Below are 25,487 nucleotides of genomic sequence, written 5' to 3'. Positions count from 1 at the left end.
AAAGTGCTCCATATAACTTAAAATAAATTGCATTGACTGCATACAGAATATAAAAAACATGCAATGTCACCCATTAGTGTAAACAAAAACATATTAGCATATAACACTGGGTCTCAGTGATACCGGTAATCAAAAGAGGACCAAAAATTAAAAAGGAAGGAAATTACATAAAAAATTGGTGTGACAATAATATAGAGTCCTTGTGAAATAAACTGAAAAAAACACCACGTGTCCAAAGTAATTGTCCAAATTCAAAACTTATGTTGACGTGAAGCAAATTGAGGTACACCACCACCATACGGATAACAATGGCTCCTTACCAGATGCCCCAGTAAGGAGCGCTTTATCTTAAAATCAGGTCAGGAAATACGTCAATCTTGAATCATCCGAGACAGAAAAACCCTTTGGAGCAGGACTCGAGTGTATTCCAATGGAAAGGCAAAAGATCCACCATAGGAAGGAAGAATACTCCAAATAGTGTAAAATCATTTATTAAAAAAATAAACATAAAAAGAAATGCACTTACAAAAGTAAAAGGACACAGGGCATATCATCAAATGGACAAGCGTCGGCCGATCGCGAACTCCAAGTAATATCCCGTTCTATAGCAATTCTGTTGAGGCATAAGAACGTGTCACGCCACCCAACGCGTTTCGTGAAAAGATCACATCGTCCTGGGGTGATGTAGACAAAAACTCACCCAAGCTCTACCGCATGTTGATAGGATGATGAGCTGAATAACTGTGCTTCAGGCCATTGTGTTCCATTTTTGCAATTTTATTCTCTAGGGTGTCTGCTTTCAGAAAATAAATCATGTTTTGGGGGTTTTAAATAATCTTCAGGCCTAAAATAATTTTTTAACTCTTCCTTCCCGCCAGCCTATAGCAGAATGACGGCGAGGCGGGGGTTCCATTATCCTGATTGGAGGTCATATGATGGTCAGAAGAATAAGCCACTCAGGTGCGTGGCGATCGGTGGTGCAGTGTGTCGTTCTGACTCAACGCATCTTCAATCTCGGTAAAGAGCCTATGATGTAGGCTCTTTACCATGTGATCAGCTTTGTCCAATCAAAGCTAATCACATCGTAACCAGGAAGTTCCAGTTATCGGCTTTCCTTTATTCATGCCGATCAGTGGCTCAACTGACAGGGGGGGTCTGCACTGATATGCAGTATTGTTTATCAGTACAGGCCCATCAGTGATGATCACCAGTGCTGACCACCAATGCATGCCAGTGATTCCCAGCAGTGACCATCAGGGATGCTTGTCAGTACCTCCTCATCAGTGAAGGAGAAAACTTAATTAAAAAATGTTATAACAGAAACAAAGAAAAATACTTTTTTCCCAACATTTTCTGTCTTTTTTTTTTATTTGTAGCGCAAAAAATAAGAACCCCAGTGGTGATCAAATACCACCAAAAGAAAGCTCTGTTTGTGGGGAAAAAATATAAAAATATTCTATAGGTACAGTGTTATATGACCGAACAACTGTCATTCAAAGAGTGACAGCGTTGAAAGATGAAAACTGCAGGCAGTAGGAAGTTAAAGTGTCCAGGATTGAAGGGGTTAAACGTGAGCACACAAAAAAAAATGCAAAACCAGCTCTGGCAGTGAAAGGGTTAAAGGAAACGTTCCATGTTGCATGTTCTTGCAGCAGCTCAGTGATCCGAGTCCTCTGTGTGACAGCAGTGTGGGGAGAAGTTCCCTGTACTGGCTGTCACTTTATAAAAAGAGCGCGGCCGTGCCATTCATTCACAGAGTTCTGTCCTTTGCCGATGTCGGCTTGTAGTTTTCAATGAACTCCCACACCGCTGCTGAGCTCTCTGGTAGATGAGGAAGGAGGAGATTGTCATAAGGGACAAGGAGATTGGGACTCTTATTTAGTCCTTTGGACAAGTCGTTTTTTTTTTTAAATGTCCACACCCCTGGAACTGTTTCTTACATGATGAAGATCAGCCATGGAGTATATCTGAGGTGTATATCAGGGTGTGCTTCTTCCCCACATGAGAGCTGTGATGTCCAGCAACATTCATATAGAAGACATTTCCCACACTCAAGGCACTAATACACCTCAAGGGTTGTGTGGGATCCCCGATGTACAGGAAGACAGTACTTCAGTGAGGAACAATTCCCTCACTCAGGACAGGAATATGGCTGCTCCCTGTGTGAGATCTCTGATGTGTGTAAAGATTGGACTTCTGTGAAAAACATTTCCCACACTCAGGACAGGAATATGGCTTCTCCCCCGTGTGAGATCTCTGATGTGTAGAAAGACTGGTCTTCTTTGAAAAACATTTCCCACACTCAGGACAGGAATACGGCTTTTGCCTCAGGTGAGATCTCTGATGTCTGTAAAGATAGGACTTCTGTGAAAAACATTTCCCCCAGTCAGGACAGGAATATGGTTTCAGCCCTGTGTGAGATCTCTGATGTGTGGAAAGATGGGACTTCTGTGAAAAACATTTCCCGCACTCAGGACAGGAATACGGCTTCTCCCCCGTGTGAAATCTTTTATGCCTATTAAGTTTGGATTTAAAATGGAAACACTTTCCGCACTCAGTACAGGAAAACCTCTTCTCTGTTGGAAGGACGGCCCCGTCCCGCACAGTCTGAGGTTCCTCAGGATAAGAGGAATACGATGGTCCATCTACACTGTGTGGTGCCGGATGGACATTTGAGGTAGTCGGGTTTTCTCCTGGACTATACTGTGTGATGTCCTCATCTTCTACTTTACAGTCTGGAGACAAAGTGAGACAATCCTCTGAGGTTTTCCTCATCTCCCGTCCATCTACTAAAATAGAAATACAAAGATTATTACTAGACATGAGCTGATTGGTTCCCCTAAACCAGGACTCCGCCCACATCAGGCAACTTTGTCTCTGAGGATCTTACAATTCCCCCCTCAAGGTAACTAGTAAATGGGTCCTCTGATCTCCTACCAGATCATTTCTTTATTCATGGACCTTAGTCAGAGAGTGAGGAAACAACGAGAACTGTCTTTTATAGGAGTGACAGTGATGAGGGGATTATAGGACGAGTATAAAAAAATATAAAAACAGTCAATAAAAAATCAAAAAATAAACACACCGATGAGTGAAGGTACGGGACCAAATGTTCCAAAATATCTAAATCCAGGCTCTCAGACTTCTTCATGGGGAAGTCACGTGGTATGACGTAACGCGTAGGGAGTGGCCGTAGGACAAACCGGAAGTAGCGTAAGACTGGCGGAAGACGCCAGATCTCCATCTTATTCTATCTGTTTGAATTTTTTCTTTTAAATGTGAGAGTCTATTGTTATCGCTTAATAAATTTGTTCATTTATTGAAACCACTACACGATTGGAGTCCCCTCTCTCTCTCCCTTTCCCCCTCCCCTCTGTGTTCTTTTCAAGTTCCACACCACGGAAATACAAGTCCATAGCTGCAGTATTACATACAAGAGCTGGAAATGGCCCTCTAGTGGCAGAAGTGTATACTACATGCTTTATCTGCAATTCCTTGGTTATTGTATACAGAGAAGCAAAGGAGAAGTTTTTGGTGTTATTTTCATTTGTCTGATTATTCCATCTTGAGGTGAGAGTTCTGAGAGCCTGGATTTATATATTTTGGAACATTTGGTCCCGTTCTTTCTCTTGTTTTTCACTTTATACCTTCACTCATCGGTGTGTTTATTTTTTGATTTTTTATTGACTGTTTTTATATTTTTTTATATTCATCATCAATTTTTTCAGTGGCACGATTTGCGCAGGACTCTTTATTTTATTCATTTTGATGCGATAGTTTGTGTTAACTATTTTGTCCCGCTGCATTTTGCATTATTTAGTAGCACTTGCACTTTTGTATCACTTCACTGGTTATTTTACTTATATTGTGTATTGGTACATTTTCCATTTTTTACACGTACTTAGATACATTTTCACGTTGAGCACTTAGTGGCGCGAGGGTCCATTTTTTACATTATAGGACGAGTGTCCCCTCCCCCTCTATCACTCATTGCCATCTTCCCAACGCAAGAAGTCCTGCACTTCCTTATTTAGTCCATGATTTAGTCATGAATAACAGCGGGGCTGAGCCCCACCAGAGGTCAGAGAGTGAGGATGGGGGGAGAACAACCAAGATGAAGACTGGACTGATCCTGAAGACCCCCATCATTGGGTTATTGACTCCTCCCTCATTATCACTTTCTGTTTAAGGTTCCAAAGTCTGAGGATGTTATCACATTATTATCAACATGTAAAAGTCTGTGCTCCAATCACATCATCCGATATAAAATGTCCAGCTGGACGAAAATGGGTGTAACAAAAGAGAATACATATTATGTGTATATATAGCAGTGGGGGGAGGGGAGAGAGCAGAAGTCAGGACTATGTAATATACAACATATTGTATAAGATACAACAGATAGGACTATATAGTATGAGAATGATGTAATGTACAACATAGAGTATATAGTGCAGGGGTCAGGAGTATGTCATGTAGAATATAAAGTATACAGTGTAAGGGTCAGGACTCATAATATTGGTATTCAGTAATCAGTGGAAGATGAAATGATTACATGAGACAAGTTGCAGAGGTCCCACACCGCTGCCTCCCATCTCCTGAGACTGCACTCAGTGACTTGGGTCTGAGACTATACAGACATATCCCTCCACCCGGCACAGACAGCAGACAACAGAGCAAGTAACCCTGGGAGAATTGCTCTGCCAGAGATCATGCTATAACTGGGCATAATGCAGAAGACCCACAGCACATTTCCAGGGTGCCTAGGTAGAGCAACATTTATGGCAAAAATCAACATTTTGATGCCAGCTAACCTCCATGAATCCAGTCTAGATATATAAATTGAGTCTGCAGCACAGAGAAGGAAGATTATCGGAGAGAAATCCAGGAATACAGGACGGGGAACACAGCTCAGGAAAGTGACCAGGGGATTACAGGCTGATATCACCCAGTCCCCGCCCTACTCTGGACCAGTGAGCAGTATGGGTGGAGGAATGTATTTAGTGTTAATGACCCACCTGTGCTGATCTCTGTAGGAGTGTCCTCCTCTATAAATGTCCCCGTTATTCCATCCTCCTCCATAGACTGCTGATCATCCCTCACATACCTCTCCTCTTCTTCTGATTTCACCTCAAATTCTATATCGATTGGATCTCCACTCTAAACAAAGAAAATTAAAGTGAATATCATCTATAAACTAAGATTTACTATTGTGACATCACTTCACAAAAATCCACACATCATCTCTAGGAGTCCATGTTCTAGATGATCCATCCCACCAACCTTGTAACAGTGGGTGATGGTGTGATCTTCCTGTGTGGAATCCCGGGAATACAGAGGACAGGGACATCTCTCTGGTGGGTTCCTGGTATTTGGTGGCTTCATCATATCCTTGTGTCCTTCTGAAAACTCCTCCATCACTCCATACTTCTCATCCTCCTCTTTATACTCTTCTTTAACATCAATATTATCATCCCCGAGGTTTCTACCCTGGATATATAATAAAACATTCATTGTAACAAACATGCTGTGTATAAATCAGAACTACCAATAATTGTCAATCATCTACCTGATGATGGTGGGGGATGGTGTGATCTTCCTGTGTGGAATCCCGGGAATACAGAGGATGGGGACATCTCTCTGATGGGTTCCCATTACTGGATCCATCTGTAGGAAACACACACACTGACTGAATACATTGTTTCTATGTGTTTATCAGATGATGGGGGATCTAGGTGGAGCCTCCGTACTGCTCTCTCCTTTACAATAAAGTCTCCTCTTACCCGGTGATGTGAGGGGCGGCTGATTGTCCATCATGACGTCCTTGTAGAGATCCTCTGGTGACTTCTAGAATCTTCTTTGTATTTCTCTATTCTATCAGGGAGGGAGGTGGGGGCAATGTGATGGTCATATGATCTCCAGACTTCACAGGAGGAAAACTGTAAATAAAAACACAAAATGTATATGTAAATTAAATTCTCAGAATCCTCCTCACCTCTCCGGTCAGGTCTGTGTTTTATTAATAAAGATAAGAGTGATGTCATGTGACCTCGCAGAATCCTCTCCAGGCAGTTGTCTATTTATTAACCCCCCTGACGGTATTCCCAAGTGTGGCCACACTCGGGATTGCATCGCTGGATCCAGAAAGAGATAACTTACCTTGTCTCTGTGATCCCGCAATGTATCCCCGCTGTGTATGGTGGCCGGAACCTTCCGCCCAATGCACTGTGTGCCCTGGCTTCCGTTCCCTGCAAGCATAGCGATGCAGGGAGGTGGAACCAGCGCCAAATTCAAAAAGTATAAAGCACAAACACACTGATACATTGTAATCCTATTGGATTACATTACTAAATAAAATAAAACTGACCTTAGCTTGCCCCCATTGCTTTATCCAGTGCCCCTGCCTGCAGTTTTACTGTACTTTGTGTCTGGAAACTGCAGAGGAACCATGGCATCAAAAAAGCGCGCCTCTACCTCAAAAGCGGCATATGACCTGTTTGAAGATAGCGATACAGAATCGCTTGCAGAAGTGAGTGATAGCGATTCATGGGGAAGTTCGTCCTCAGGCACGGAAAGCGATTTTAGCGATGATCCTGCGACTTTGCCCAGTGATGTGCGGACTTGGTGCTCAATTGATTGAGGTATGGAGCACGCAGCGCCCCCAAGATTTCCATTTACTGGAACACCTGGTATCAAAGTGGATGTGGATGACAACCCATTGGCATACCTCCAACTCTTTTTGACTGATGAGGTTATAGAAAAAATTGTTATGGAGACAAATCGGTACCACGAACAACAAGCTGCTACGCATCAGAGGTTTGCAAGGAGCAGAAAGTGGGAACCAGTAACCAAGGAGGACATCTGGAAGTTTCTGGGCCTCATAATTCTACAGGGAGTGGTTGTGAAACCCCTGCAGAAGTGGTACTGAACCACCAACAAATTGCTAGCAACTCCTTTTTTTGGCACCGTCATGTCGGAGTACAAATTTTCCCTTATTATGAAGTATCTGTACTTTGAGAATAATGAGGAATTCGAGGAGACTTCTCATCCAGCACCAAAACTCAAAAAGATTTGGGGGCTTTACCAAATGATTCAGCAAAATTTCCAGAAGACCTATGTACCCGATAGAGACATCAGTATCGACGAAAGTCTGATGGCCTACAAAGGAAGGATACAGTTTATTGCATCCAAGAAGGCACATTTTGGAATAAAATCATTCCTGCTCTGTGAATCCAGCACTGGGTACATATGGAATTCCATACTTTACACCGGGAAAGAAACCAAGTTCAATGAAAGATTCGGTAACTATGGACTGGCAACCCCTTCCGTGCTCGCTCTGATTGAACCGCTGCTGAATCAGGGCTACTGTGTAACCACAGACAATTTTAACAGTTCTCCAGAACTCTATGAGTTCCTTTTGCAGCATAAAACAGATGCATATGGGACCGTTATGCCGCGTACGCACGACCAGACTTTTCGAGGGACTAGGTCCGACAGACTTTCGGCGGAGTTCTGACAGAGTTCTGAAGGACTTTCCGAATGAACGGACTTGGCCACACACAATAACACCAAAGTCCGACGGATTCGAACGTGATGACGTACGACCGGACTAGAATAAGGAAGTTCATAGCTAGTAGCCAATAGCTGCCCTCGGGTCGGTTTTTGTCCGTCGGACTGGCATACACACGAGCGGATTTCTCTGTAGGAACTGGGTCCGGCCGAGTCCCGGCAGAATTTGAAACATGTTCCATTTCTAAAGTCTGTCGGATTTTTGCAAATCAAAAGTCCGCTGCAGCCCACACACGATCAAATGGTCTGCCGGAATCGTTCCGTCGGACCTTTGATGTTGAAAAGGCCGGTCGTGTGTACGCGGCATTAGAGCTAACCAACCTTTGTCAATAAAAAACTCAAGGCAGGAGAAATAGTTGCCTGGCAAAAAGGAAAAATGATGGCACTGAGATGGCGCGACAAAAAAGATGTGTGCCTAATGAGTACCATTCACAACACCTCTACTGTCATGGTACACACAAAAGGTGGAAAAGACATCATGAAGCCCCAAGTCGTGATGGACTACAACCATACTATGGGAGGTGTTGACCGAGCTGACCAGGCCATGACTTTTTACCCAGCCATGAGGAAGCAACAGAAAAAATATTATAAAAAAATCTTCAGGCACCTTCTGGAGCAGTGCCTGTGGAATGCTTTCATTCTTCTAAAAAAAAAAAAAAAAAGAGTGACAAGCCTGTTGTTCATGCGGACTTTGTTTGGAAAGTTGCCAAACTTATTTTCCTCAGGCACCAAACACCAACATCTGCAAACAGATCTGGCGGTCGTGCTGCTGGCGTTGTGAACCCAGAACGCCTGACTGGTCGGCACTTTATGGACCACATTCCACCAACAGAAAAGAAGGCAGCACCCACAAGGATGTGTGTCGTTTGCTGCTCTAAGCGTGACGACACTGGAAGGAAAATTAGAAAAGAAACAAGGTTCTACTGTCCTGACGTTGGACTTTGTGCTGTACCACGTTTTAAAATTTTCCGTACCAGAGACGTTTACTGAAGCAATATGACTACCAATATTGCACCCTTGATTGGCAAAAAAAAAATGTCAGTGTTTTTGATTATATTATTTACTAAAATTTATTGAATAAAAAGTATGATTATTATTATTTGTTATTATTTACAGTTATTTATTATATTATAATTTATGATTTTGTGTTTCAAACTTTATCCTACCCGGGATGTCTACTAGACTTTGGTTTAAACAGATTTCAGTGAGTTATTCCTAAGAATTGCAGGCTTACAATATAAAACGCCACATTTCCATGCAAAATAATGGTACCGCTTTCAGCACCTAAAATCCGAAATAATCATACCGCCAGGGAGGTTAAAGGCCCACTTCAAACTGAGGTATACATATACAACATAGGACTAACAGTCCTGTTTTGCAAGTGAGGATGCCAAGAGTCCATCCACATCAAGAGCATCAGAAAAAAAAACATGGAGGGACATTGGGAGGAGGAGCTGTGAGGTCAGTGTGATGTCATAGGACATAGACTCTGGATGGAGGGACATTGGGAGGAGGAGCTGTGAGGTCAGTGTGATGTCATAGGACATATAGACTCTGGATGGAGGGACATTTGGATGGGGAGATTTGAGGGCTCCTCTATATGAGGCTCCTGTGCAAACCAAATCATTGTTCCTGGGTGTGTCCTTCCTCTCCTAAACTGAAGAGTGAACTTTGACCTTTACCATACAGAAATCTGTCAGGAATGTGTGAAAGTAAGCTCTGATGTGATCAGGTGACATGCGGAGGAACGGAGTGTAAATAGCAGACAATTTTCCCCAGAGCTCCTAATGGTGGGGATGGATTTTGCCGAGTGCTGGTGCCAAGTTTCCACCCCCCAGGATCACTGCAGGTGTGGAGAAAAACTGTGTAAGAGGATATGGAGGAGAGATGAGGAGGAGATCCAGGAATCAGGATAAAGGTCAGGACAAGCAACAGACGAGCGCATCCAAGAGATGAAGCCGGGGTCACTACACAGAAAATCAATCCAAGGAAACAACAGGCAGGACGAGGAATAGCAAGAAGGAGCTCAGAGACAAATGAGAATATTGCTCAGCCAATGGGAGATGATCTCAGCATGACTTACATAATGAAGGAGATGAGGGGGAGGGGAGGAAGTCACTTATGGTGACCATAGAGACATGGAAATTCAGCTGGTTCAGCAGGGATCGGTCACATTTCCATCCATGTGTGGTCACTGCCGGATAAAAGTCACTCCATCAGCGGCTGCAGCCAATAGCTTCATCACTGATCTGTGTATTCTGAGAGCGGAGGAGCGCCCCCCATTGTCAGAATACAATAGTGCAGCGGGGAGGATTCCCCCATCCCCCTCCAATGTGTGGATGGGGGAATCACTTCCGTTTTTTCACTCAGCCCTAGGGTTGCCACCTCATTCCTTTAAACCTGAACACATATGAATTACACGGGTTCTGTGGCTGATTTAATGCAGATAAGGCACCAAGTGAGTTTAATTACCACCATAATCAGCCACAGAACCCGTGTAATTCATATTTGTTCGGGTTTAAAGGGATGAGGTGCTAACTCTACTCAGCCCACTGATTGAACAATAAAACTGAACCATGTATGGCCAGATTTGGAGGGAAGATATATTAATCATCAACTGATCCCCCTGAAGGGGTTAATCTACATATTACCTCCTCTGTCACCAGATCCTGCAGAGTCCTCTCTCTGCGTCCCTCCAAAAGGAATGTCCTGTGTACGTGACATCACTTCCTGTCTGTATCTGACATCACTTCCTGTCTGTATCTGACATCACTTCCTGTCTGTATTCCATCGAGACTTCCTGTCTGGGTGGAAGTGAGATCACCATCTAGTGGAGATCAGAGAAACTGCAGCCCTGAAAAACATCTCATAGTGTGAACACGGCCTTGTGCTGTGTGTGTATGTACTGTATATCCTTCCCCTTTCTCTCCTCCCTGAGCGTGTATGAAGAGGCGGAGCTCTGAGAGTGTATCAAGAGGCAGAGCTTTGAGCGTGTATGAAGAGGCGGAGCTCTGAGTGTGTATGAAGGGGCGGAGTTCTGAGTATGTATGAAGAGGCGGAGCTTTGAGAGTGTATGAAGAGGCAGAGCTCTGAGTGTGTATGAAGAGGCAGAGCTCTGAGTGTGTATGAAGAGGCAGAGCTCTGAGTGTGTATGAAGAGGCAGAGCTCTGAGTGTGTATGAAGAGGCGGAGCTTTGAGCGTGTATGAAGAGGCAGAGCTCTGAGTGTGTATGAAGGGGCGGAGTTCTGAGCGTGTATGACGAGGCGGAGCTCTAAGCATGTATGAAGAGGCGGAGCTCTGAGTGTGTATGAAGAGGCGGAGCTCTAAGTGTGTATGAAGAGGAGGAGCTCTGAGTGTGTATGAAGAGGCGGAGCCCTGAGTGTGTATGAAGAGGCGGAGCCCTGAGTGTGTATGACGAGGCGTGGCTCTGAGTGTGTATGAAGAGGCAGAGCTTTGAGAGTGTATGAAGAGGCGGAGCTCTGAGTGTGTATGCAAAAGAGAAGTTCTAAATGTGTGTGAAGAGGCAGAGCTCTGAGTGTGTATGAAGAGGCAGAGTTGTGAGCGTGTATGAAGAGGCGGATCTCTGAGCGTGTATGATGAGGCGGAGCTCTGAGCGTGTATAAAGAGGCGGAGCTCTGAGCGTGTATGAAGAGGAGGAGCTCTGAGTGTGTATGAAGAGGCGGAGCTTTGAGAATGTATGAAGAGGAGGAGCTCTGAGTGTGTATGAAGAGGCGGAGCCCTGAGTGTGTATGAAGAGGCGGAGCCCTGAGTGTATGAAGAGGCGGAGCCCTGAGTGTGTATGACGAGGCGGAGCTCTGAGCGTGTATGAAGAGGCAGAGCCCTAAGCGTGTATGAAGAGGCGGAGCTTTGAGAGTGTATGAAGAGCCAGAGCTCTGAGCGTGTATGAAGAGGCAGAGCTCTGAGCGTATATGAAGAGGCAGAGCTCTGAGCGTATATGAAGAGGCAGAGCTCTGAGTGTGTATGAAGAGGAGGAGCTCTGAGTGTGTATGAAGGGGCGGAGTTCTGAGTGTGTATGACGAGGCGGAGCTCTAAGCATGTATGAAGAGGCGGAGCTCTGAGTGTGTATGAAGAGTTGGAGCCCTGAGCGTGTATGAAGAGGCAGAGCTTTGAGAGTGTATGAAGAGGCGGAGCTCTGAGTGTGTATGAAGAGGCGGAGCTCTGAGTGTGTATGAAGAGGCAGAGCTTTGAGAGTGTATGAAGAGGCAGAGCTTTGAGAGTGTATGCAAAGGAGGAGTTCTGATTGTGTATGAAGAGGCGGAGCTCTGAGTGTGTATGAAGAGGCAGAGCTCTGAGTGTGTATGAAGAGGTGGAGCCCTGAGTGTGTATGAAGAGGCGGAGCTCTGAGTGTGTATGAAGAGGCGGGGTTCTGAGAGTGTATGAAGAGGAGGAGCTCTGAGTGTGTATGAAGAGGCGGAGCTTTGAGAGTGTATGAAGAGGCGGAGCCCTGAGTGTGTATGAAGAGGCAGAGCTTTGAGAGTGTATGAAGAGGCAGAGCTCCGAGCGTGTATGAAGAGGCGGAGCTCTGAGCGTGTATGAAGAGGCGGAGCTCTGAGTGTGTATGAAGAGGCGGAGCTTTGAGAGTGTATGAAGAGGCGGAGCCCTGTGTGTGTATGAAGAGGCAGAGCTTTGAGAGTGTATGAAGAGGCAGAGCTCCGAGCGTGTATGAAGAGGCGGAGCTCTGAGCGTGTATGAAGAGGCGGAGCTCTGAGTGTGTATGAAGAGGCGGAGCTCTGAGTGTGTATGAAGGGGCGGAGTTCTGAGTGTGTATGACGAGGCGGAGCTCTAAGCATGTATGAAGAGGCGGAGCTCTGAGTGTGTATGAAGAGGCAGAGCCCTGAGTGTGTATGAAGAGGCAGAGCTCTGAGTGTGTATGAAGTGGAGGATGTTATATCCTCTGGGTTGTGAGAGACCCAAGACTCTGGTCTGGAACAATGGATGTTTATTTCAGTACTCACTGTACACTGCAACATGCATCTCAGGACAGTACATCTTATTATGCTGCTTACATGTTCTCTAAGATGACTACTATGCACCTTGACCCTTGTCATCACTCCTGGGTGGAGCCAGCCTTAAAGTGACAGTACATGTGGAACCCTTCAGGTATAACAGAGGAGCTCTGAGTGTGTATGAAGAGGCGGAGCCCTGAGCGTGTATGAAGGGGCGGAACTCTAAGCGTGTATGAAGAGGCGGAGCTCTGAGCGTGTATGAAGAGGCGGAGCCCTGAGTGTGTATGAAGAGGCGGAGTCCTGAGTGTGTATGAAGAGGCAGAGCTTTGAGAGTGTATGCAAAAGAGGGATTCTGAGCGTGTATGAAGAGGTGGAGATATGAGCGTGTATAAAGAGGCGGAGCCCTGACTGTTTATGAAGAGGCGGAGCCCTAAGCGAGTATGAAGGGGCGGAGCTCTGAGCGTGTATGAAGAGGCGGAACTCTGAGCGTGTATGAAGAGGCGGAGCTCTGAGCGTGTATGAAGAGGCAGAGCCCTGAGCGTGTATGAAGAGGTGGAGCCCTGAGCGTGTATGAAGGAGCGGAGCTCTGAGCGTGTATGAAGAGGCAGAGCTCTGAGCGTGTATGAAGAGGTGGAGCCCTGAGCGTGTATGAAGAGGCGGAACCCTGAGCGTGTATGAAGAGGTGGAGCTCTGAGCGTGTATGAAGAGGCAGAGCTCTGAGCGTGTATGAAGAGGTGGAGCCCTGAGCGTGTATGAAGGAGCGGAGCTCTGAGTGTGTATGAAGAGGCAGAGCTCTGAGCGTGTATGAAGAGGTGGAGCCCTGAGCGTGTATGAAGAGGCGGAACCCTGAGCGTGTATGAAGAGGTGGAGCTCTGAGCGTGTATGAAGAGGCAGAGCTCTGAGCGTGTATGAAGAGGTGGAGCCCTGAGCGTGTATGAAGAGGTGGAGCCCTGAGCGTGTATGAAGGGGTGGAGCTCTGAGCGTGTATGAAGAGGCGGAACTCTGAGCGTGTATGAAGAGGCGGAGCTCTGAGCGTGTATGAAGAGGCGGAGCTCTGAGCGTGTATGAAGAGGCAGAGCCCTGAGCGTGTATGAAGAGGTGGAGCCCTGAGCGTGTATGAAGGGGCGGAACTCTGAGCGTGTATGAAGAGGCGGGGCTTCTGCTGGAACAGTGGTCGGAGGCGGAAGCCAAATCTAGGAGGCAGACTAACAGGAGTGAGCGAGGAGGATCCGGTTCCTTTGCCATCGGAGGTGAGGAGAGTGTGAAGGATGTGACTCTGGTAGGTTTTTCGTTTATTTAATAAAGCAGCAAATATTATAAGAATAAAGAAGTAGATGCAAAGTGGAAGCAGTGGATCTGCAGGGAACAGCATCTTAAGCACAAAGCACTTTATGTTGTTTATGTATTTGCACATGGATCAGTTTACTTATTGTTAAATGCCACACGATCAATGAAGAAGGTGTAAAGTGGAAGCAGTAGATCTGCAGAGGCTATCATTTTGAGCACCTAACACTTTTATATATATATATATATATATATATATATATATAATTTTTATTTTTATTTTATGTTATTTAAAGATTTTGTGATTTTTACATACGCAAACAAAACAGACAAGCAAAACAAACAAAACCAAAAAACTGAAAATTGTATACTCACCTTTCCGTAATTTTCCTTTCCTGACGCATCCCATGGCAGCACACACACTGGGTTGTGACTCCGCCTCCACAACCTGATAGGACTGGTTAGCTATAAGATTTGAAGAGGAGTCCACCGTTGCATTCTCAGTAACTATCACCTTAGAGGGGTGGGATCCTGTGTGCTGCCATGGGATGCGTCAGGAAAGGAAAATTAAGGAAAGGTGAGTATACAATTTTCCGTTTTCCTGACGCATCATGGCAGCACACACACTGGGAAATAACTCGCTACATGGGAGGGTGCCTTTTAGAAGTTTTTTATTTACTCAAGTACAGGATATAGATGAGTTTGATTGAATAATTGATCTCCCGAACTCAACCGTAGTTAATTGAGCCGGGTCTATTCTATAGTGTGACATGAATGTGGTTTTTGATGACCAAGTTGCTGCCTTGCAAATAGTCTCTGGTGATACTCTGCTGTATGCTGCCCATGAGGTCGCCATCGCTCTCGTCGAATGCGCTTTCAGGTTTTCCGGTATTGGAAGGTGTTGAACTAGATATGCTTTCTTGATGACTTTAATCAACCATGAAGATATTGTCCTTGAAGAAGCCGCTTGACCTTTTTTGGCGCCATGCGGAATGACCAGGAGGTTTTCTGACTTCCTGAATGGAGCGGTAGCCTCCAGGTAGGCGGATATTGCAGACTTCACGTCCAGAGGGTGTGGATTTCCATCTGTGTTGAGAAAAACGGGAAGATTGATCTCCGGATTAAAGTGGAAGCTAGATGCTACCTTTGGCACAAACCGTTCCGAAGGTCTGAGTACGACCCTGTCTGGGAAAAAAACTAGGTGTGGTTCTTTGATTAGTAGAGCTTGCAGCTCGGAGACCCTTTTGGCCGATGTGATTGCAACTAGAAACGATAGTTTTAGTGTCAAGTCCCATAGGGATATTGATCCCCCCGTCGAGAAAGGTTCTTTGGTTAAGGCTTCCAGGACGATCGATAGGTCCCAGGTCGGAAAAATTGGTTTTCTAGGAGGCCTTATTTTTAGGCATGCTTTCTGAAACTGAATGATGAGGGGGTTTAAAGCCCACTTGATTCCTGTCATTGCGGATATGGCAGAGACGTGAACTTTTAAAGTGCTTGACCTTAAGCCTTTCTCTAGGCCTAGTTGTAGGAATTCTAACACCTGAGACACTGATGGAGAAAGGGGATTCCAGGACTGTAGTTGGGCTATTGCAGAAAATCTTTTCCAAATCTTATTATATATGTTGTTTGTCGATTTCTTCCTTGCTTGTTGTAAGGTGGATATTACTCTTAATGAACAACCCTGATCTAGTAACCTTTCCCTTTCAGTTTCCAAGCCGTCAGGTGTAATCGCTCTGGTGACGGGTGTAGAAATTTCCCTTGTGAGAGCAAGTCTGGGAACAGCGGAAGTGGGAGAGGCTCTTCTGTGTTCAATTGCAGGATGGTCGGAAACCATGGTCTTCTGGGCCAGAAGGGCAACACTGCTATTACCGTGGAAGACGAAGTCCTCAGTCTGGCCAGAAACCTGGCTATCAAGGGCACCGGAGGGAATATGTAACCTAGGCAAAATTCCCAAGGATGGTGGAGACAGTCGATCCCTGTTGCTGCTGGATAGGCGGTCCTTGCTAAGAAGCGAGTACATTTGCGATTCGCTGGAGTCGCTGCCAGATCTATATCGGGAACACCCCATTTGTGTGTCAGAAGAGTAAAGGCCTTGTGACTGAGAGACCATTCGTTGTTTGAAATAAATATTCGACTTAGATCGTCCACGAGTTGGTTGTGAATTGCGGGTATGTATACTGCCTTCAGATCCGTCAGGTAGACTTGGGCCCACTCGATTATAGGTCGTACCTCCCGCATTAGGACTTTGCTTCTTGTGCCCCCTTGCCTGTGGACATAATTCACAGCCACTGTGTTGTCCATACGCAGGAGGACACTCTTCCCTGAAAGGAGGGGACTGAAAGTTAGAAGTGCTTGCCATGCAGCCCTGAGTTCCAGAACATTCGAGACTATCCCCTGTGGACAGAAGGACCAGCGGCCCTGTGCTCCCCGATCTAGATGATACGCACCCCAGCCAAGGTAACTGGCATCTGACGTTACTATTTCTGGGAGTGGATGAACGATAGGACGACGGCGAGTTAGATTGTTGGTTTGAGTCCACCAACGTACTGACTCCTTGACTGCTCTGGTGATTGTTATTTGTTGTGACATTGACACCCCGTTCCATTGTTTTAGGAACGAATTCTGGAATACCCTGGAGTTCCATTGAGACCACTGAACCATTAGAAAGGTTGATGACATTGAGCCCAGAATACTTAAGCATTTTCTTGCAGATAGGTGGTCTACTGATAGTAGCTTTCTCACTTTGCGGATAAGAGGATGAAGTTTCTCCTGGGGAAGCCCTACTGTGTTGGATCTGGTGTCCAATTCGGCTCCTAGGAAGACCATCTTCTGCACTGGGACCAGGCTGCTCTTCCTCCAATTCACTATCCACCCGAATTGCTGGAGTGTGGAAATCAGAATTGAACGATGTCGTAGAAGTATCTCTCGACTGTCTGCTAAAAGAAGAATATCGTCGAGATAGTGTAGTACTCTTAGACCTCTTTCTCTCAATAGTGCTATAACCGGAATTAACACCTTTGTGAAGGTCCTGGGTGCCGTTGATATCCCAAATGGGAGGCTTTTGAATTGAAAGTGTTGCCTGCCTATCGCAAAGCGTAGGTACTTTTGAAAGGTTTGATGCACTGGAATGTGTAGATAAGCGTCGGATAAATCGACCGAGAGCATCCAATCTTTCTCCCCTATTGCTAGTAATATTGATTGGAGACTCTCCATCCTGAATGATTCGACTAGAATCATTTGGTTTAACTTCTTTAAATCCAACACGGGCCTCAGGTCGCCTGTTTTCTTTGACACCAAGAAAAGGGGGGAGTAAAACCCCTCTCCTCTCTGCTCCTGTGGAACTTCTATAATTGCTTGCTTCTGGAGCAACTCCATAATGTATCTGACTAAAAGCTTTCGCTTCAGGCGCGAAAAGGGTAGCTTGGTAGATTTGTAGTGGTTTTTTGGCGGTTTTCGCTTGAATTTCCACCTGTGACCTTGCTGAATGGTGGATATCGCCCAGGGTTCTTTTATTTTGTCTATCCAAGTTTGGGCAAATAGCCTCAGCCTCGCACCAACTATTGCGGGCTGGGCATGCGTGGCATCAAAAAGATTTTTGTTGGTCTCCCGGCACGGTTGTCTTCGATTTTTGGACTCTCACAAAAGAGGGTTGTGTGCTTCGCCAATTCCGTTTGAATTCTTTCCCGGGTCTATAAGACCTTACGTCCCGGTACCTTTCCGGAAGGTGACGTCTGAAGGGCGGATTTTTCTGTTGCTTGGATCTTCTGTCCGACGGTATTAGACCCGATTTTCCCCCCGTGACCTTTGATATTGCGGAATCTAATTTTGAGCCAAAAAGGTTAGTGCCATCATAAGGGATCTTACACCAGCTGGATTTGGAAGTCGCATCAGCAACCCAAGGTTTTAGCCAGAGAGCCCTTCTGGAAGTTACTGAGGCCAGCATTGCTCTTGCTGATGACCGAATAACGTCCACCGCCGCCTCCGCTACAAAATCACCCGCAAGGCTGAGTTCCTGCAGTGATGAAATGATTTTGTCTTGGTCTGCCGCTTCTGCGATTAATTTTTCAACTCCAGATGTCCAGGAGGTGATGGCTCTACCGACCGCTGCTAGAGCGATTGCAGGCCTACAGGCCCCCCCCGCTGCTGAGTAAGCTTTCTTAAGGTCGAGATCGATTTTGCGATCCATCACATCTTTAAAGGTTACGGCGTCTTCTATTGGTAGGGTTACATGGCGCGCTAAGCGCATCAGTGAGGAGTCTACCACGGGAGCGGAGATAAGAGGGTTCACTGCTGGCTCTTTTAGGGGATAGAGCTTCGCTAATCTGTTGTTTAAGCCGGATTTCTTTTCTGGTTTTTGCCATTCATCTCTTATGAGCTCCTCTAGCTCTTCGATAAAGGGGAAGACCTCAGGGTCTTTTTTTAGGTTAGGGAAGTATTTCCTTAACTTAGGCGGGACATCTCTCTCTTCCTCCCAACCGATCGCTTCCTTAACCGATTTCGCAAAAGGGTTTATTAATGCAAAGTCGAAAACTGTAGGGCCGCGTACACACGCGCGGACTGTTCGCCCAACTTTGTCCGTCCAACAGTTTCGGCAAACAGTCCGCTCAAACTTAGCATGGACGGACATGGCCACACACGACGGACGAACAGTTTGCTGAAACCGTGCGCGATGACGTGAACGGCACGTACGACGGGACGAAAAATACGACGTCCTATACACTGCATTATAGCTTTCGGCGTGAAAATCCTTTCTGAGCATGCGCGCAACTTTGTTTGACGAACAAGCCTACACACGGGCGGACTGTTCGCTCAAACAAGGTTTCAGCGGACAGTTTTTCGGAAATTCCGAAAAACCTTGTCCGTCCAACTGTCCGCTGAAACTGTCCGCTGAAAGCCAACACACGAGCGGACTGTCCGCCCAAACACTGTTCAGCGGACAAAGTTGGGCGAACAGTCCGCCCGTGTGTACGCGGCCTAGGGGTCAGGGGATCCTCATCCTCTGGGGAGTCATCTGGATCCTGAGGAGAATGAGAGGTTGAGGCTGAGTTAGATGACCTGATTGGATCATAAGCTGTCACCTGTAGGATTGTTTCCTTAACTGAGTCTCTTATAATATTGGAGGCTTCTCTAGCGTCAGCTTCCTTGTCCCGAGTTGCTTCCTCCAGACAGACTTGGCAAACAAGCTTACTAGGTAATGCTTGCGCTCCACAGACCCAGCAGGTATTAACCGCAGGACGGGTATGGTGTTCCTCTCGATGTGAGGATAGCGGTTCTCTGTGATGACGGGAAGACCTTGACCGACTTCGCCGAGAGTGAGAGTGTCTTGAGGGGGAACGTTCCTTTCTTTTAGAATGGGATGACCCCGAAGACCTGCCAGAGCTACCAAAATGAAAGGTATTAGTGGCAGAGCTCTCTTTTTCTCCTCTTCGCTACTTACCAATCCATACGCCCCCTTACCTTACGGTTCTAGGATGGTCTACTAAGGCAGCGGTCTCCATGAGGAAGAATAGAGTACACCTGTGACCAGAGGTTTTCAGTATAAGAGCCAATGCAGAGTATGGGCAGAAGGTGCAGCAAATAAATGAATGGCAAAGTGCATAAAGATGAAAGAAAAGAGGCTTACCAGAGTTCAGGAGGACTTGTCTTGCAAGGCAGCAGGCTGTGTGCAGAGATCAGGATGGTAGATGGCGTGGAAGGCACAAGCAGCACTTCCAAACGAAAATGACATTTTTTAAATAGCCCGCCGTCGCTGGAGGAGTGACGTCACCGCCGCGCATGCGCACTGGCCGCCTGCGCCGCCCTGCGCCATCTTGGATGCTGGCAAATGCAGAGGGCAAGGGGAAAACGTCACTACCTGAGCGCCGATCGTCCGGACGGAACCGCCATGCTGGAAGGGTCACAGCGCCGTGGAACTACAGGGCTCAGCGTGCCCAGAGGGGAGAAAAAGAAGAGGAGAAAAAAAAAAAGGAAAAACTGAGGACTGAAAACAGAAGGTAGGCAGAGAAAGGAGACATGCTGGGGAGCACGACAGATAGGAAAGGGGGAGACCGCTGCAATCATTACAACCTTTTTAAGGTTTTTTTTTTTCTTTTTAAAAGCCCGCTGCTTTGTAATTTTTTTGCCCCTGAGACCACCAGAGTGGGGCTCCCTGCGTTATGGCTCATTTAGAGACCGTACGGACAGGGACTTCCAAGTAGGAGAGGCTGAACCTAGCTGGGGTGGTGCGGTAAGGGGTTCCATGCTAACCGAACTCGAAACGTAATGTCCCATACAGGTGAGGAAAAAAAGGAGAATGCAACGGTGGACTCCTCTTCAAATCTTATAGCTAACCAGTCCTATCAGGTTGTGGAGGCGGAGTCACAACCCACTGTGTGTGCTGCCATGATGCGTCAGGAAATATTAATGTGGCAACAACTCAAAAAGCAGAACATTTGTCCTTTTAGTGCAATTTTTTCCCTCACACGGTATCAAAAAGAGCAGCTCAGTAATAAATATCATAAAGTCGGTATTTGGAAAAAGAATATTGCTACAGATCTTGAAAACAATGAAATAGACATAAATACATCAATACTTCTTAGCAGTCAGTTATATAATAAGGTATAACCAATACGTGTCCAAAGAGGAGACAAACAACACTAAACATTTGGAGGTTTAATACCAACCTCCTATAAATATCAGATTATTAGTATATTGAATTACATTAGGAGAGGTCCATATGTATCCACACATTATTGTTCTAAAGATCACCCATTCTAGAGCATCCCCAAACAAATATTTAGCACTGTAGAAGTTTGAAAGAAATTATGGCCAATGGAGCCAAGCCAGGGACCTGTAACCACGGGTTGCCTCATTTATTGAACTTGAGTGGAGTACCACGGGGGTTTCCAGATATGTTTATCCTTAAGCAATGTGGAGTTATCTTGGGTACACCAGCCCTCAGATGTGGGTGGTAGAGGCCAGTGGCGGCTGGTGAAGTTTTAGGATGGGGGGGTGCAAGACCACGCCCCCTCAGATTTGGCCCCTCCCACTTCTCACAAGCCACACCCCTTATCGAATCAACATCATATACCAGGCTGCACGTTATACACTGGGCTCTGCACATCATATACCAGGCTGCACATTATACACAGGGCTCTGCACATCATATACCAGACTGCACATTATACACAGGGCTCTGCACATCATATACCAGGCTGCACATTATACACAGGGCTCTACTAAAGCAGATGAATCATGCCTATCTTGTGTATAACCACATCATGCACCTTTTCTGCAACCTGAAAATCGCACATATCTACAACCTGCAAATCACACATATCTACAACCTGTAAATTGCACATATCTACAACCTGCAAATTGCATATATCTACAACCTGTAAATAGCACATATCTGTATTTTGTAAATCACATTCTGTAAATCGCATATATCGACAACCTGTAAATTGCACATATCTACAACATGCAAATCGCACATATCTACAACCTGTAAATTGCACATATCTACAACCTGTAAATAGCATATATCTGCATTCTGTAAATCACACACATCTACAACATGCAAATTTCATATATCTACAACCTGTAAATAGCACATATCTGCATTCCGTAAATCGCATTCTGTAAATCGCACATATCTACAACCTGTAAATCGTACATATCTACAACCTGCAAATTGCATATATCTACAACCTGTAAATAGCACATATCTTCATTCTGTAAATCGCATTCTGTAAATCGCATATATCTACAACCTGCAAATTGCATATGTTCACAACCTGTAAATAGCACATATCTGCATTCTGTAAATCGCACATATCTACAACCTGCAAATTGCATGTATCTACAACCTGTAAATAGCACATATCTGCATTCTGTAAATTGCATTCTGTAAATCCTGCAAATCGCACATATCTACAACCTGTAAATCGCACATATCTACAACATGCAAATCGCACATATCTACAACCTGTAAATCGCACATATCTACAACCTGTAAATTGCACATATCTACAACATGCAAATCGCACATATCTACAACATGCAAATTGCACATATCTACAACCTGTAAATCGCACATATCTGCATTCTGTAAATCACACATATCTACAACCTGTAAATGTTGTTGGGGCAGGTATGAGGGTTAATGCTGCTGACCACCAATAATAACCCTTTTTTTTAAATCTTGTTTGGGGGTTATGCTGCCAAACACCTATAATAAGTTATTATCGGTGGTCGGCAGCATACCCCCCCAACAAGATTTTAAAAAAAAGGGTTATTATCGGTGGTTGGCAGCATTAACCCCCATACCTGCCCCCCCCCGCTAAACAAGATTTAAAGAAAAGGGTTATTACCGGTGGTCGGCAGCATACCCCCCCCCCTTAGACAAGATTTTTAAAAAATTATTATTTATTATTAATAACCTTTTTTTTTTAAAGCTTCTTTGGGGGGGTATGCTGCCGACCACCGATAATAACACCTTTTCTTTAAATCTTGTTTAGCAGGGGGGTGGGGGGCTTGTTGGGGTATGCTGCGGTATGCTGCCGACCACCATAGTAACCCTGTGGATGTGGAGGGGATACCGGCGGCGGCGCTGAATAAATAATCAAGATTCAAGAAGAAGATTGAATTTGTAAGCAGCCATGCTGCAGCCCCTTACCTGATCCTCTCATGCGGGAGTCAGGACAGAACTTCCTTGAGTGACGTCGGAAGCACCGCCCACCGCTCACTCAAGTGCAAGTCTATGCACTTGCTTGGGCAGTTGATCGTGCCGGAAGCTGTGGCGCGATCGGCTGCGCAACAGAGCGCTCTTTTTTTGGCCAAATGAAGCGCCTCGTCTGCAATCTTCTGATTGCATAGACGTGGCGCTTCCTATATTGCACTGCGCCCAGCCCCCGGCACCAGGATACAGTGCACATAGGGAGGGAAATTTAAAAATGTTTTTTATTTTTTTAAAGGGACATGTTTAAAAAAAAATTTTTTTTTTTTTTTTTTACTACACGGGGGGGGGGGGGGGGGGGCGGGGGGCGGCGCCCGGGCGCCCCTTATGGACGGGCCTCCACTGGTAGAGGCGCTATCCACTTTAATAAAATACATTTACCTGCCAATAACAAGAAACAAGATATAGTGGTCCGGACATGGGGTGTAAGTAGATTTCATCCAGAAACCCTCATATACAGATCAAAGGGTCATTTGGTAGGGACACCTGAAACTCTTAGCTTATAACCCATATTACTCTATTCCAGGGGTGTCCAAACTTTTTTCAAAGAGGGCCGGATTTGATGAAGTGAACATGCGTGAGGGCCGACCATTTCGCCTGACATTCTTTGAACTGTTAAAATTCGGTGTAAGTGTGTTCGTTCGAGCACTAATACACTGCCCAACAAGAATTCTCTTGCCTTTGTGGCTGTGTGTGGGAAGAGATGACCTCGGGCGTATTTGTACATACTGTATTAATTGGCGTATAACACGCACCTTCACTTTAAGAGGGATGTTTCAGGAAAAAAAATAATGTAACTGTGAAGCAAAATAATGGCCAGTGCCCATCAATGCAGCCTAATCAGTGCCCATCTGCAGACCCACCATTGCCATGAATGTAGCCTCCCCATTGCCAGGAATGCAGCACCATAGCCAGTACTGCACCCACCATAGCCAGGACTGCACCCACCATTGCCAGGAATGCACCCACCATTGCCAGGAATGCACTCACCATAGCCAGGAATGCCCCCACCATTATCAGGAATGCACCCACCATTGCCAGGAATGCACCCACCATTGCCAGGAATGCACCCACCATTTCTAGGAACGCACTCACCACAGCAAGGAATGCACCCACCATTGCCAGGAATGCACTCACCACAGCCAGGAATGCCCCCACCATTGCCAAGAATGCACTCACCAAAGCCAGGAATGCCGCCACTATTGCCAGGAACGCACTCACCAAAGCCAGGAATGCCCCCACCACAGCCAGGAATGCACTCACCACAGCCAGGAATGCCCCCACCATAGCCAGGAATACCCCCACCATAGCCAGGAATGCACTCACCACAGCCAGGAATGCCCCCACCATTGCCAGGAATGCACTCACCATAGCCAGGAATGCCCCCACCATTGCCAGGAATGCACTCACCATAGCCAGGAATGCCCCCACCATTGCCAGGAATGCACCCACCATTGCCAGGAATGCACTCACCATAGCCAGGAATGCCCCCACCATAGCAAGGAATGCACCATCATAGCCAGGAATGAATCATCATAGCCAGGAATGCACTCACCATAGCCAGGAATGTACCACAATAGCCAGGAATGCCTGACCATTACCAGGAATGCCTCACCATTGCCAGGAACGCAGCACCATTGCCAGGAACGCAGCACCATTGCCAGGAATGCACTGACGAGCGCCAAAGGAGAATCTCCTGTTTACATGGCAGCCTCTTTAATAGAAAGTCCCGCCTCCTTTGATGGACAGAACAGTCGTCCAATGGCAGTGCCGGAGACGGACTTCTCCTGTGTACGGCGCTCGGTCCTGCCTACTCCCTGTCCCTTCCGAAGCATATATATCTTTTGTGGCCCCGGCGCTGGGAGATCGTCGGGGGCCACAAAAGATATGTATGTCCAAATAACCAGGCGGGCCGTTCAAAACCAGGCCACGGGCCGCGATTGGCCCACAGGCCGCAATTTGGACATGTCTGCTCTATTCCAATCAATGGTGTATTCAGGTTTTGTGCTGCCCCAGGCCTGACTAAACTTGTGCACCCCCACCCCCTACCTGTAAGACCCACACTGACATTTTCGAGTGGGGACACTGGGTCTGAGGGCCTTGTTGGGTGGCATGAATTCCCTTCATTTTCAGAGATTTCCGCTCACTTCCTGTTTGGCTATGGGGCAGGAAATGAAAAGAAATTCTCTGCAATGGGACAGGGGTAGCAAAAAAATAAAAAATAAACGGACAGGGGCTTTAACCCTCCCTTACTCTATCCAAAATGAAAAAAAAAAGGAAGTTGTCAAAGCCAACAGCCAATCATGGGCGACCTCTCTATTTTTGCCAAATTTATGGAGAGGACTAAGAAGGTATAACAATGCCAGTGGTGCAGCAGAACAAAATAGAGCACACTGATGAAGGTAGGTGGTCCTGGCATTGTGCAAAGAACGGATTGGGGGCAGGAACAAATAAATCTGTTTATTTTTATCACCGGCAATCAACAGAAATAAAATGAAGATTCCTTAATATGTACAACTGACACAAGCAAAGGAATTTAGGAGAGTCCTATGACCTACCTGCCAGGTATAGGTGACCATTTCAGTGTCCCTTGTGTCTGCACCATCCCTAGATTAAAACCCCTTAGGCAGCAAGGTAAGTGCCATGCAAGTTTCACCCAAATAGTGTAGCTTTCCTTCTACCCTGGGTACCCCATGCTATATAATCTAGTCAGCTACTGTATAAACATTAACACCTACCTCCTATATAGATTACCAGTAGCTGAGATCTATGGCAAGTCACTATAATATATAGCAACCTCCTAAATAGGGATGAGCCGAACACCCCCCGGTTCGGTTCGCACCAGAACTTGCGAACGACCCCCGCGTTCGGTACGAACGTTAGAACCCCATTGAAGTCTATGGGACTCGAACGTTCGAATTGGAAAGTGCTAATTTTAACGGCTAATATGCAAG

The 25,487-nt window shown here is 46.0% G+C and overlaps 2 protein-coding genes across 13 annotated transcripts in view; one reads left to right on the top strand and one right to left on the bottom strand.

Annotated features, from left to right (window-relative positions):
* The window catches only part of LOC143989534 (uncharacterized), a 382,054-nt gene that overhangs the window by 321,304 nt on the left and 35,263 nt on the right, over positions 1–25,487 (top strand). The gene's annotated exons all lie outside the window — the stretch shown is intronic.
* On the bottom strand, positions 476–10,292 carry LOC143989757 (uncharacterized). Its single transcript, XM_077490029.1, has 6 exons — positions 10,218–10,292; positions 5,781–5,936; positions 5,567–5,664; positions 5,281–5,487; positions 5,016–5,157; positions 476–2,789 (listed from the first exon to the last, which is right to left on the bottom strand). Exons 2-6 carry the CDS (start codon positions 5,812–5,814, stop codon positions 2,113–2,115), a joined length of 1,158 nt encoding a protein of 385 aa, XP_077346155.1. The 5' UTR covers positions 5,815–5,936; positions 10,218–10,292; the 3' UTR covers positions 476–2,112.

The sequence above is a fragment of the Lithobates pipiens genome, unplaced genomic scaffold (genome assembly GCF_037356315.1).
Source record: "Lithobates pipiens isolate NorthernLeopardFrog02 unplaced genomic scaffold, aLitPip1_a1.2 Scaffold_18, whole genome shotgun sequence".
Lineage (NCBI taxonomy): Eukaryota > Metazoa > Chordata > Amphibia > Anura > Ranidae > Lithobates > Lithobates pipiens.
The sequence above is the reverse complement of the archived record's forward strand: the minus strand, read 5'-3'. Positions and strand labels throughout refer to the sequence as shown.